A 15,030-nucleotide genomic window follows, 5' to 3' on the forward strand; every position below is an offset into this window, starting at 1 on the left:
CACACAGTGGATGGAAGGAATTGAATGAGAAGATGTGGAAAGCAGAAACCAGACAACAAAGGTAGGAAAAAAAATTCTATTTATTTATTTTTTGCTTTAGGATAAAATAGTATATTAGTTGTGTTGATAAAAATTTATAAACAAAGCCCTGCCAGCTGAATATCTCTTTCTCTAGTTCAGCAGCAGAAACTTTGATTTATAAGAAAGGAATAAGCTAAATATTACAGTACTAAGGCTTATATGGATGCAGCGGGGATGGTGACGGGGCGGTGAAAGGGATGGCGGTGACTGTGACGGGGCGGTGAAGGGAACGGCGGTGACGGGGCGGTGCAGAGGATGGTGGGGCGGTGACGGGAACAGATTTTTTCCACGTGTCATTCTCTAATGCCTAGATCCTTTTCCTAAGCAGTGCCTCCTAATGTGAATTCTTGCATTACTTAGCTATAGTTTTGTTTCCTCTTTCCCACATGCATCACATTGTACTTGGCTGCCCAGTCTCCCAGTCTTGTAAGGTTCTCTTGCAATTTTTCACAATCTCTTGAGATCTGATAACTTTGAATAACTTTGTCTCATCAGAAAATTTAATTACTTCACTAGTTATTTTAGATCATTTATAAATCATGTTAAAAAGCAGAAGGAACCCCACTGTCAACCTTCTCCATTGAGAATATTGACAATTTAACCCTATACTTTGTTTCTATCTTTTTATCCAGTTAATTTTTCACGCTATGAAGTTTGAATTGTAAATGTAAAAATAGGCATGCATGTCTGCTTTGAATATTACTTCAGAAAAATATGTGGTCATGTTTGCAGCACCTGATATTTGGAACATACAATTTTCCTAGGTAAAAATACACGGCTAAAGATTAAATTTCAACTGTCCAACAGTCCCTTCAGAAACGCATTTGGCAATGGATAAATTTAAACAAGTTGTATGTATATTGAGTGGGCACTGCTTCACTTAATAAATTCCTTTGAGAATAATCCTTTTAATGTTTTTGATCCTCAATCAGCAAGAAATGAATGTGAAAGGACATAATTAAACAGCCAGTCAGATGAATTAAGCACTAAATTATGGGGGGGGTGTTTTAATTTAGTTTGTTTTTTGTTACAGAGAACATAGCCCTGTTGGCAGAAACTGCTCTTCGATTTTTGGAACTAGTGCAACTGAAGAACCTTAACATGGAAAATGAGCCCAGTAGCGAGGAAATGGATGAGGCTGCACACCCCAGTGAAAACTATGATACCGGTAAGCTCTTAATGACAAGCAATGGAGTACATCATTCGCACATCAACTGAAGAAGCTTTCTGGATAAAAATTTATGGACTGTTTGTTTATTATTTACTTAGGGAAGGTGCAGTCAGGAGCTGTGTAATGTACTTGAGTGCTACTTATTTGCAGAGTTCTTGCCTAAGTTGCACACATTTCAAAATACCAAAAAATTCTCCCTATATTATATATAAAAAAAATCAAAACCTCACACATGCCACAAGGACATAATGACAGGTGGCTCAACGAGTGGGAGATCAGGAGTTGTGTGCTGGATCTGCGGATCACTCAGGGATCTTAGATCCTGTGGATGATCCTACTGTCCTGTACTTATTTAAGTTTGCGGCTCTGCTGGAACTTGTTTCCGAGTCTCTTCAGGAATTGAATTTAGTCACTCAACCAGCTCCGTCCACTTCTTCCTCCTGGCTTTGTGGTGTGCACTCGCAGTCGACTACCTTTCCCTGGCACCTTGATATGAGTGTTCTGGTCTTGGAGCAGTTTCCTTCTCTGAAGGGTTCTCTGAAAATTGCTAGAGCTCTGTCCTGCTTGTATCCTCTGGCACAGGAGTGTCAGCAGCTTTTGGGTCAGCCCAGGATGGGTTATTTGGCGCAGGTGATTAAGTGCACCCCTCTCCACAGTGAGGTTGTGTTAAAAGGTATGCAGAGCCGCTGGGTGAATGTAATTCTCAGCAAAAGTTTTGATGTGGCTACTTTAGGTATCAAGGCTGTTTCAGCGACGTTTTTTGTTGCACGTGCCTGTCTCTTCTGACTGTGTACCCTGGAGAATGAGGCAGTGGATCTCCCTCCTCAAATTCTGATGTCTGGTATAGCTTATATGGCAGATGCATTGTATGAGCTCTTGAGAGTTTTGACAAAGGTGTCAGCGTACTCCATCTCTGCCCTCCCAATGCTCTGGTTTCGACAGTGGGTTAGTGATTCCACTTCCAAGGCCACATTGGCTATGCTGCCTTTTAAGGGACAATTATTGTTTGGCAAAGGTCTGGATAACCTTATGGAGTCTGTGATGGACCCTAAGACTCTGCCTGATAGTAGACCCAGACCCTCGAGGGGTTCTAGTTGCTCTAATTTTCGTGACTTATAACGTTCCAGACTTTTTGCAAATGCCACGTCGTAGAGATTTTCACAGGACTCCTGATGACGATATGTTGGCTATAGGCATTCCCAGTCTTCCACCTCCTGTTCAGCACCTTCTGCCAGAAAGGCTCAATGATGCCAGACTGAGGGATGCCCCTCTGCAGATAGGGGGCCAGCTCTCAGCATTTCTTCCTGCTTGGATGTGAATTCCTTCCGACCAGTGGGTCTTGGACATTATTCGGTCGGGCTACAAGCTGGAATTTGCTCAACCTCTGACAGATTAGTTCGTGGACTCTCCTTCAGGTTGCCCGGACAAAGCACTCGAGGTTCAAGCCACTGTTCAGCGCTTGCTGGATATTCAAGCGATAGAGCCAGTACAGCCTGACCTCGGGCTCAGGCAGATACTCCATATACTTTATTGTGCCAAAGATAGGCTCAGAAGATTGGAGGCCTATTCTGAATCTTCAACACTTGAATGTGACTCTTAAGATTTCCTGCTTCCGAATGGATACCGTGCGTTTGGTCATTGCAGCAGTGGCCCCAGGAGAGTTTCTTGCCTCTCTGGATATCACAAAGGCATACTTGCACATTCCCCTTTTTTTGGCCCACTGCAAATTTTTGCGGTTTCATGTTCTGGAACAGCATTACCAGTTCTTGGCTCTGCCCTTTGGGCTGGTGACAGTACCCTGGACCTTCACCAAGGTGATTGTGGTAGTGGCGGTTTACCTGCAAAAGATGGGTCTCCAGGTTCACCCTTACTTGGACGACTGGTTCATCAGAGCTCCCTTGTTGGCCGAAGGACGGCACATGGAGCGGGTGCTCCAGGTGCTAGAGGACCTGGGCTGGATTGTCAATTTCAAGAAGAGTCATCTGATGCCCAATCAGTCGCTGGAATACCTGGGACATGGTGGCAAGCCGCGTCTTCCTATCAGAAGCCCGCAGGCAGAAGCTGTGTGCCAAGATTTCTTCCCTTCTGGAGCAGCCGGCTCCTTCGGCATGGAATTATCTTCAGTTTCTAGGATCCATGCTTGCTACCTTGGATGTGGTTCCTTGGGTGAGGGTGCACATGCGTCGCCTTCAGCATGCTTTGCTCTCTTGCTGGGCGCTGCACTGGGATGCCTTGCAGACCTGTCTGCCGTGGACTCTGGAAGCCTGAACAAGCATGGACTGGTGGCTTCTCCTGCAGTCGCGTACAGCTACACATTGCCTCCTGGATCATGGTAATGACGGATGCTAGCCTTCGAGGCTGGGGAGCTCATTACAATCGTTGTCCTGTTCAGGGTTGTTGGATGCCTTCACAATGAAAATGGTTAATCAACTGGTTGGAGCCCAGAGCTAGAGAATGACATGGGGACATATTTTTCCCCCGTCCCCGGAGGAACTCAGTTTTCCCGTCCCATTTCATTGAATTTTATTGTCATCCTTGTCCCTGCCCTTTTCCTGTAAGCTCTGTCTTAACCGCACAAGCCTTGAACATTTATGATTTTAAAGTGTTTGAGGCTTGTGCAGATGAGGACAAAGCATGCAGGAATGCGGCAAGGACAGGAAAAGAACTTAACTTGGGATGAGATGGGAAAATGAATTCCCGTGGGGACGGGGAAAAATTTGTCCCCGTGTCATTCTCTACTCGGAGCCATTCGACTGGCTCTAATGAGATTTCAGAAGACTCTGGAAAGCCAAGCGGTAAGGGTTTTTTCCAACAATTCGATGACAGTAGCATACGTCAATCACCAGGAGCGCTCCTCTGGCTCAGGAAGCCTACCTTCTTTTTCTTTGGGCGCAACGTCATTTAGCTTATGGCAGCACATGTGGCAGGAGTAGACCATGGTCAAGCAGACAGATAGATCCAGGCGAGTTGGCCATGTCCCCAGAGGCATTCCAAGCAATAGTGGGGCATTGGGGGCAGCCCTGCTTTGACCTCATGACCATGGCATGATCAGATTAGTTCCGTAGTTAAACTGTTTCTATAAGTTACGTCTCATTAGATCTTTATCCAAAGTCTTAAACCAGAAGCTCTTAACATTCTAATTCATTCCTTGGTTATTTCTAGGCTGGATTACTGCAATACATTGCATCATGGCATAACTCAAAGAAATAAGGCTACAAATTATACAAAATACAGCAATAAAAATTATTACTAAATCCAAAAAATATGATTCATGTCACACCTCTTCTACGAAAAGCACACTGGTTACCAGTTTCGCACAGAATAATCTATAAAATTGCACTGATAACCTTCAAAATCCAACATACCAATATTACTAGATCTTTCTTTATACCATATTGTCCAGCCCAGGACACTTAGATCAATGGAACAGCATTTGCTGACTATTCTTCTCTAAAAATAATAGGTATCAGAAGAGCTACAATTTTTTCAGTCATAACACCCCAGCTTTGGAACAATTTACCAATCTATTTACTTGGAGAAACCTCATTAGAAAAATTCAAAAGCACATTAAAATGCTACCTGTACAAAGACGCATTTTGAGTCATAGATAGGATAATTCATCTATCATTAATCCCAGGCTCAAATACCTAATTTTAACCAGACCTTATGTATAGGTCACAACCTCCCCTATCCTCTTTTTAGGCTTACCCATATTTTTAAAACATTTTTCATTACCCTCCTGATGTTTTTTTCCTTAAATGTATTCTTACTTTCCTTAAAGATTGTAGTTTGCCCCTCTTCCCTTTTGTATCGCTAATTACTTGTGTACATACATTGTATGTTTAATTGTACAAATTGTTTTATTTTGTCTCCCAATTTTTTAAATTGTCATACGCATTGAAGTATTTGATATTGTGTGTACAACAAACTTTTAATAAACTTGAAACTTCAGTTGAAGATCTGAGCCTGGCAGTGCGGGGCTCGATGCTCTGGTGCAGCTGTGGCCCTTGGAGATTCTCCTGTATGTTTTTCCTCCTTGGTCAATGATTGGCTGGGTCATTCGGACGATTGCAGCTCATCCAGGCTATGTCATTCTAGTGGCTCTGGACTGACCTCGCCGACTAACTCAGCATATGTGACAAAAGTAGACCATGTTCAAGCAGACTTCCTCAGCAGGCAGACAGATCCAGATGAGTCGGCCATGTCCCCAGAGGTGTTCCAAGCGATAGTGGAGCACTGGGGGCAGCCCCGTTTTGACGTCATGGCCATGGCAAGGAATAAGAAAGCGGATTGATTCTTCAGTTGAAGATCCAGATAGGCAGATCTAATGTGCCTATCTGGACCTGCTCATGCAGAGTCCGGTCTCTATGGAGTATCCGGGTCACTTTGCTCTTACAATATGGCTCTTGAGTGCGCAGCCTTAAAGCATAAAAGATATTCTGCCTTGGTTGTTGATACTCTTCTGAAGTCTAAGAAGTCCACGGTGTCAGCTTACGCTAAGGCATGGAAGGTCTCCCAATATTGGTGCAACCAGGACCAGGCAGACCCTTATTCAGCTTCAATCTCAATGATTCTAGCCTTTCTTCAGATTGCTTTGTATAAAGGCGCCATTGGCTTCTGTTCAGGTTCAAGTTGCTGGGCTCTCCTGTTTTAGATCCCAGGAGCATCGGTCCTCCTTGGCGTCTCATCCTGTTGTCACTAGGTTTTTGAATGGAGCTCTTCATGTCAGACTGCCAGCTAAGCACCCTTTCCCTTCCTGGAAACTTAACTTGGTGCTCCTTTTGAGTTCCTTAAGAATGCTTCCCTCTTGGACTTCATGCTCAAGACTGATTTTCTGGTTTCTATTGCTTTGGTATATCAGAACTGCAGGCTTTGTCTTGCAGAAACCCTTTCCTCCATATTTCAGAGCCAGGGGTTTCCCTTTGGACAGTTCCTTCCTGTCGAAGGTGGTTTTGACTTTCTGTGTTAATCAGGAGGTGTGTATGCCTGCCTTTCAGCCAACAGATTCCAAGAAGCAGGACTGCCTGTTGAAAAAACAGGATGTGTGCAGAGTTCTTCTGCATTATTTGGAGTTTTGTCTTTTTCCATTTGTTTGTGTTGACTCGTTCAGTTAAATGGGGCGCTTCCACTTCCAAGCCCACAATTTCCAGATGGATCTGTAGTGCCATTGCGTCAGCTTACATTCTTGCTGGGAAACAGTCCCCTGTTTCTGTCAAATTGCATTGTACCAGGAGTGTGGCTTCCCAGATAAGTTTCCCATGAGGAAATTTTTAGAGCGGCAACATGGTCTTTTTCTTCACACGTTTGCCAAGTTCTACAGAGTGGATGTGGCGGCAAGACTGGACTCCACGTTTGGGTCCTCTGTTTTTAGGGTCGGTGCAGCAAGCCCACTGTAGATTTTTGGGGATTGCTTCTGTACATCCCTACTGTCTAGAATTTCTCACCTATTGCATTGGAAAAGAGGTTATGTATTTACCCTGGTATACTCTTTTCCAGTAGATAGGTGATACATTCTAGACTCCCCTCCCTTCACACACTTGGATACAGTTTTCAGCCTGTTTCTGCTTCTCCAGGCTGATTCTTGGATGCCTGTCAGCCCTTGGGGGCTGGGAAGAATTTGTGTACAGTATATGTTTCAATTTATTGGGGAGTAGTTTCTGAGCTCCTTTGAAGCCTGTATTGGCGGTTAACAGTGCTATTTAGTTACTTTTTGAACAGAACAATTTGTTTAAGCCTGTTGCTACAGGTGCCTCTACTTCACGTGTATTGGGTGGCTCTACATGCTTGGGTACTAACTGTAGGTGGAGCTAGAGAGCTAGAGCTGGAGCTAGAGAGCTAGAGAGTGAAGTACAGGAGAGGCAGAGTGAAAAATCCAGAGTGGATTCCTTCTGCAGCAGTACACGGCTATGGGGAAATAAACCTACTGTCTAGAATGTCTCACCTATCTACTGGAAAAGAGCTTACCAGGGTAAGTACATAATCTCTCTTTAGAGGACTGATACTAAAGTGTGCGAAAAATTTCTCAAATCCACATATAAAAGCACTGATTTCTGGTTACAAGTTTGACCTAGGACATGATTTTTCCCTTGTTAGTGTGGCACAAACTATGTGAAACTTTTGTTGTTGTATGTAGTAACCTTATACGTACAAAATCAAAATTGGCAAATTTATGATGCATATTCAGGCAAAGTAGCTCATTATCTCCTCCCTCCTTTTTACAAAACCGCGCAAGAGGTTTTTAGCGCTGGCCAGCATGCTGAATGTTCTGTGCTTCTCTGATGCTCAAAGGAACTCCGACTGTTGGAGCAAAACAGACCATTCAGAGTGCTGAGTGGCGCTAAAATCCTCTTGCGCGGCTTTATAAAAAGGGGGTATATGTTTGCAACACTAAAATATATGCAAAAATGCCTTGCAGAACAACAAGAGAATATGCCTCATTGAGGTATAATTCATATTTTTTTGTAAAGTTGGTCATGGGGCTTATTTGCATAGGTATCCTGGTAGTAATCTAATTTGCAAAATCAGAAAATATGCAGACATTTGGCACACTCTATAACAAATTAGATCTAGATGAGAAAATAGACAGTTAAGTCCATGCATTGCAAAATATTCCCTAGCCATAGAAGTCCGCATATTTGGCACCACTCGTAACAGGAATGACCGTCTTGGAAAACAACAATTTCAGAACAGAGCAGTATTATTTGGGGGGGGGGGGGGGGGGAGGTTTGATACTACTAAACCACGTATAAATGGTGCCACTTCCAAAATCTACCATTTGAATGTGTAAGCTGCACATTTGTAGGGTATGGATTGAGGAGCAAGCCTCCATAAACTCAAAACTGTGGAAATTTGAGGTTGTTTTGAATTCTGGAGATAGAGGAACACAGCTTTTCTCTCAAACTCTTTTAAATCCCTTGTGCAAAAAAGTTGGCCAAGATTTTGCATGACTCAAACAGGTGTAAATGATGGTTGGGAAATTTACCAAGATATTTGTGTTTTGCTGGTCTAAAATATGGAATACATTTGTATACTTACGTGCTGCCTAGTACATACCCTCTTTAAATCTCAATATGATGCCACATATATGTGTAAGTAATACCTGCATTAAAATCACAGATTGTTTCACAGTCTGTATCGCACATAAATGAGGGAAAACCATGTCCTTAGGTCCAGTCGAGTCACATTATTATGACCACCGCCTACCTCTGGCATTAGGGATGCATGATGAATGAATGCACATGTCGCCCACAGGTTTTGTGGGTATATAAGGTGGGATGTCAGCAAGTTGCCAATAAGCAACCGTGGCTGCCATGGGGAAAAAAAAGCACGATTTATCAGACATTAAAAATGGCATGATCATCGGCTATAGGGCCAAGGGTGGCAGCATTTCGGAAACAGTGGAGTTTGAGAACTATCTATGGGCTGCTGTGGTTAAAATGTACCATGAGTGGACAAATGGAACCTTTTCTTTCTTTTTTTTTTTTTTAATTTTTAATTTATTAATTTTCCATTCTTACAGCAATTAATTCACATATAATATAATTAATTATTACATAACATTTGTAATTACAATCAATACATCATATCATAAATAATAAATCCCTCCCCTTTTTTCAATTCTTATTTCCAAAAATTATACAAATCCCTCCCCAATCCTATATATCTACTACCAATGTGCTAAGAAATCTGATCAGTAGAATAATTAGTCAATGGTTGCCATATTTTCTTAAAATTATGAAGATTCCCTTGTTGTAACGCTATTACTTTTTCCATTTTGTATATATGACAGACAGAGTTCCACCAGAATGTATAATTTAATTTGGTATAGTCCTTCCAATTTTGAGTTATTTGTTGCATGGCGACTCCTGTCAATATTAATAGCAGCTTATTATTATTTGCTGAGATCGGACTCTGAGTTCTCATTGCAGTGCCAAATAGTATGGTGTCATATGAGAGTCCTACATGATTTTCTAATAACTTATTAATTTGGGGCCAAATTAAATGCCAAAAGGCATTTACACAGGGACAGAAAAAAATTAAATGATCTAACGTCCCTACTTCTAATCTACAATGCCAGCATCTATTGGATCTAGTACTATCTATCTTTTGCAGGCGCGTAGGGGTCCATAACACTCTATGTAACAAGAACATCCATGTTTGATTCATAGATGCTGACCTTGTAGACCTTAATCTCCAGGACCAAAATCGTGGCCATTGAGAAGCAGAAATTGTCTGTCCAATCTCAATACTCCAAATATCCCTAAGTCCAGTTTTCTTTTTTTTATTAAAAAATCATATAACAATTTATACCATTTTGCGGCTTGGTGACCCAAAAAATCCGCCTGGAAACATAAAACCTGCAGACTATATTGAGTATTAAGATCTTTCCAATCAGGGAACCCTGCCTGAATGGCCTGCTTCAATTGCATCCATTTAAAATATTGTGTTTTATTTAAACCGAATTTATTTTGCAATTGTGAAAAACTAAGCATTGATCCTTCTGAAATGACATCATTCAATGTCCGTATACCTGCAATTATCCATTGTTTCCAGACGATCTTAAATCCGCCAATCTTGATCCTGGAGTTTACCCAAATAGATTGATTTAGTGATTTAGCTATTGGTTCTGGTGATAGATTACTGATATATCTTAATGTTTTCCAAGTATCTAATAAAATTCTGTTATCTTTGTATCTTCTAGGCATTGTTATACTAATTAAATGTTCTAAATGTAATGGGAACAGGAGCCGCCATTCTAAATATAACCAATCTGGTACATTCTCCATGAGATCTGGGAGGATCCAATACATACCCTGTCTTAGAATATAGGCTTGATGGTACCTATAAAAATTTGGAAAATTTACCCCTCCCTCCACAATTGGTCTTTGTAATGATACTAAAGCAATTCTGGGTCTTTTCCCAAACCAAACAAATTTTGTAAGAAGATTGTTTAATTTTTTATAAAATGACCGCTGAAAAAATATTGGTATCATACTCATTTGGTAGCAAACCACAGGCAATATCATCATTTTAATTGTTTGAACTCTTCCCCACCAAGAAAGATGTAAAGGATTCCATTGCTCACACATTTCTGTTATTTTTCTTAATAAAAGTTTTTCATTTTCTTTGACTGTATCTTCAATAGTATTTTTGATAATAATTCCTAAGTATTTTAAACCATCATCTTTCCAGATAAATGAATATGAATCAAATAATCCTTTGGTACAATGAACATTAATTGGAAGAACTTCAGATTTACTCCAATTAATTTTATATCCAGAAAATTTACCGAATTTCTCTAACAGATTAAGCAAACATGGAATAGTATTCCCCGGTTCTCTTAAATATAATAAAATATCATCTGCATAAGCAGAAAGTTTAAATTCCCAGTTGGAGAATGGGATTCCTTTTATCTCCTTAGTTTGATTAATTGCAATTAATAAGGGTTCCAGAACAACATCAAAAAGTAAGGGGGACAAAGGACTTGTCTAACTTGTCTAACTCCCCTACGCAAGTTAAATCTATCTGATAAATTATTATTAATATATAATCTTGCACCAGGAGAGTTATACAATGTCTGAATCATTTTAATAAAACCGGGGCCTATACCAAACCATTCTAAAGCTTGATACATAAAACTCCATTCCACTCTATCAAAAGCTTTTTCTGCATCTAAAGATACTAGAAAAGCTGGATCATTAATATTTTTTGCTAAATTTAATGAGTGAAATGCTAGTCTAGTATTATTTGATGAATGTCTTTTAGCAATAAATCCTGCTTGGTGTACATCAATAATAAAAGGAAGAGCTTTTGCCAATCTTATTGCTAATACTTTAGCAATCACTTTACCATCCACATTTAATAAAGAGATAGGCCTGTAATTTGAAACCAAAGTAGGATCCCTGTTTGGTTTTGGTAAGACAATAATTACTGAATCAGCCATAGTACCTGATATATTTCCATTATTCATTTGATACTGATACAAATTTAATAGATATGGTAAAATAATGTTTTGAAATGATTTATAAAATTCAACAGTATAACCATCACCACCCGGAGCGGATCCAACTCTAAGAGACTTCAATGCTGATTCTATTTCTTTTAAAGATATAGGCTCTTCTAAACTTCTTTTTGTATGATCTGGAACATTTGGCCCAATAAATGAATTTAAGAAATTTAATCCATCTTGTTCTTTATTTTCATAAGATTCAGAAGAATATAAATCTTTGTAAAAATCAAGAAAATGTGTTAAAATGTCTTTAGTGTTAGTGTGTGTATTACCTTGTATATCTTTAATTGCAATAATCTTAGATTTTCTTTTCTTTGCTTTAAGAAAATTTGCTAATAATCTTCCAGCTTTATTTGAATTACCATAGAATTGAACTTGTCTATAGAATATATCTTTCCTCACCAATTGAGAAGAAATCTCATTATATTTAACTTTTACTTTTAATAACTCTTGTAATGTATTATTTTCCCATTTCTCAATTAATTTATTTTCTAATAATTTAATTTGTTTTTCCATATCAACAAATTGTTTTTTAAGTTGTTTTTTAATAAATGCTGAATATGAAATAATATTTCCTCTAATTGTTGCTTTAAAAGCGTCCCACAAGATCTCAGCATTAATATTATCCGAATTATTAAATTGAAAAAATTCTTGCATTTTTAATTTAAGATCTTCCAGGAAGTTCGAATCCGCTAGTAAAGCATTATTAAATCTCCAAATTGAATTAAAGTGTTCAATATCATAATTCTGAAGGTCAATCCACACACCAGCATGATCTGAAATTATAATGGGATCAATAACTGCTTTTAATACACGCTGCGCTATGTTATTGGAAACAAATATATAATCAATTCGTGAAAAGGATTTGTGGACCTGAGAACAAAAAGAAAATTCCTGATCATTAAAATGAAGAATACGCCATATATCAACTAAATCACAAGATTGAATCAAATTATCTAAACCTAACGATTTCATAATTCTACTTGGTCTCTTATCCATTACAGCATTGAAATCCCCTGCTACTATTAAATTAGAAGCAGCCAGTGGTACTATTAATTGTTGAACTTGTTTGAAAAACTCCATTTGATTCGAATTAGGAGCATATAAATTGAATAAATCCAGGGTTGTATTTCTCAGAACCATTTTGATATGCACCCATCTACCTAAAGGGTCATAATTTATTAATTTAAAATCCGCATTACATTTCTTATTTATCAGAACAGCCACCCCAGCTTTTTTCCCTATAGCCGGTGCAAATAAACATTTAGAAATCCAATCCCCAGATAACTTTTTAGATCAGTGGTTCCCAACCCTGTCCTGGAGGAACACCAGGCCAATTGGGTTTTCAGGCTAGCCCTAATGAATATGCATGAAGCAAATTTGCATGCCTATCACTTCCATCATATGCAAATCTCTCTCATGCATATTCATTAGGGCTAGCCTGAAAACCCGATTGGCCTGGTGTTCCTCCAGGACAGGGTTGGGAATCACTGTTTTAGATTCAATTTCAGAGAGATGCGTCTCTTGAATGAAATAAATGTCCGCATTTTGATTCTTAAGGAACGATAATACTTTCTTCTTCTTGATAGGATGATTTAAACTATTGACATTAATAGAATAAATTTTTATATCCATCTATTTTATAATCAAATTTTAACCAATATTCTATGATAATATACATGACCAGATCTCAGCACATTTATTATATATATCTCCTTTTCCCAATTCCCCCAACCCTTCCCCCCCAAAAGATAAAATTATATAAAGACAATTCAAATTTTACTGTACTTCCATTTTCATTTCTCATAAATATATTAGTCCTCTGATCCCCTCTCCCTCCCTCTATTTTCCCTCCCCTCCCTCCCATAATCATTGTCTGACCTGGAATACACATTGGTAAGCAAAACCTAAATCCCCTCCCCCAGGCAACTAATATCTTTCCATATTACTTAATATATCCCAAAAATTCAACAATATTTTCCCCCCTTATATATAAATCTTTAATTACTTATCTATATATACTCATTCATTTAATATTCATTTCCATATTCTTATATAAAAGTATCTATATGAAATTCAATATAATTATCTATTAAATATAGTAATAATAGTCATATTTTAATTAGATTACCATATTTCCTTACCTGCTCATTAATTAATTATCCCATCTTTAAAGGTACCAATTCTATATATTTAGCCCTTTATTTAATAATTTTTGTAATTCATTTCAATTAATATCTACGTGAATTTATAATTATAAGATCAATATGTAATTAAGTCATAAAATTATAAACATCCTCAATTTAAAATAATATATTATCCCCTTCAATATACTTTTAACAAATCAATTTTAGCTATAATTCCATGTATATAAATATTCATTGTTTAAATTATATATACCCATTCATACAATTTATCTGTTAATAATAGTATTAATACAATCAATTTAAACATTCTCACATATCATCATTCATAATAAATTCAATATGATTAAGCATTTGAATAGAGTAGAAATTTCCATATCAATTAATAGTCTAAAATTAATTTCTTCTTTATTAATTATCCCCCACTTAAATATCCATTCCCCTATCTTTATATCCTTTAAATTCTTATCATTCTTCTCAATTAATATTAGCATAAATAAATATGAATGTAATAACTGCCATAAATAAATTGATTTCTTAGTAGATTAAAATTATTTCATAGCATTCAATATATTATAATAATATAATAAACAAAACTTTCAAATGCATTAAAAATATTCTGTTCAATCATTAGTCATTGTCCTCTTCTTTCTTCTTATCCATCTTCTTCTTGTTCATTTTATATCCCATTTTTATTTCTTCTTTCTTCAGATGAATCTTTCCTATTTTCTCTGTTTCTTTTCATGTAGACATTGGTTCCACTTGTGCTAGAAATTCTTTAAGTTTTGCAGGATCTTGAAAATACATGGACTTATTCCCATTAGACACTCTCATTGTCGATGGATAGTATAAGCCATACATGTAGCCTTTTTCTTTTAATTGCTGCCTGAACGTGAGAAACTGTTTCCTTATATTTGCAGTGTATTTAGCAAAGTCTGGGACCAACATCAATTTAGACCCCTTATAATTCAAGTTTTTATTTGCTTTTGCCACCTTTAAGATTTCCAAAGCTTGCTGATACCTTAAAACTTTAAAAATCAAGGGTCTAGGGCCAGCCTGGTTTACTGGTCTTTTTGAAGGGATTCTGTGTGCACGTTGTATTTCTAACGGCCACTTAGAATTTAACTGTAACAGCTTAGGTAAAAGGTTCTCTAGAAACTGTATAGCGTCTCCCCCTTCAAGATTTTCAGCTAAACCAAGCACTCTTACGTTCTTTCTCTTTCCCCGATTTTCCAAGTCCACCAGTTGATTTTTTAAACTCACTACATCTTTCCTTTCCTCTTCACAGTTTTGTGTGATAGCTTCCAGCTGCTTAACTCTCTCTTCAATCACTGACATCCTTTGCCTGTCAGTCTGGATCTCTTGCTTTAGACTGAGTACTTCCTCTTTGACTTCAGATATTTTACTTGCATTGTCAGTCAGCATTAGTTTAATTTTAAACAGTTCTGCCATAATATCCGCTTTGTCAGAAAATTCCTCAGTTTCCAGTGGGATTGGCACACTCGACGGTGATACCGGAGTGACTTTTGATCTTTTTGCTGATACACCGGATGTGCAGGGCTTCTCCGATTTCCCCTGCCTTGTAGCAGCCATTTCCGATGCTGTTTTTTGTTATTTTTAAGTCT

At 38.2% G+C, this 15,030-nt stretch overlaps 1 protein-coding gene across 2 annotated transcripts in view; it reads left to right on the forward strand.

Moving 5' to 3' along the window:
- The window catches only part of PIK3R4 (phosphoinositide-3-kinase regulatory subunit 4), a 155,368-nt gene that overhangs the window by 23,037 nt on the left and 117,301 nt on the right, over positions 1-15,030 (forward strand). For both annotated transcript variants that reach the window (XM_033930022.1, XM_033930023.1), the window contains exon 4: positions 1,115-1,249. In XM_033930022.1, coding sequence (XP_033785913.1) covers positions 1,115-1,249 — 135 coding nt within the window. The remainder of the gene's footprint in view (positions 1-1,114; positions 1,250-15,030) is intronic.

The sequence above is a fragment of the Geotrypetes seraphini genome, chromosome 2 (genome assembly GCF_902459505.1).
Source record: "Geotrypetes seraphini chromosome 2, aGeoSer1.1, whole genome shotgun sequence".
NCBI classification, from domain to species: domain Eukaryota; kingdom Metazoa; phylum Chordata; class Amphibia; order Gymnophiona; family Dermophiidae; genus Geotrypetes; species Geotrypetes seraphini.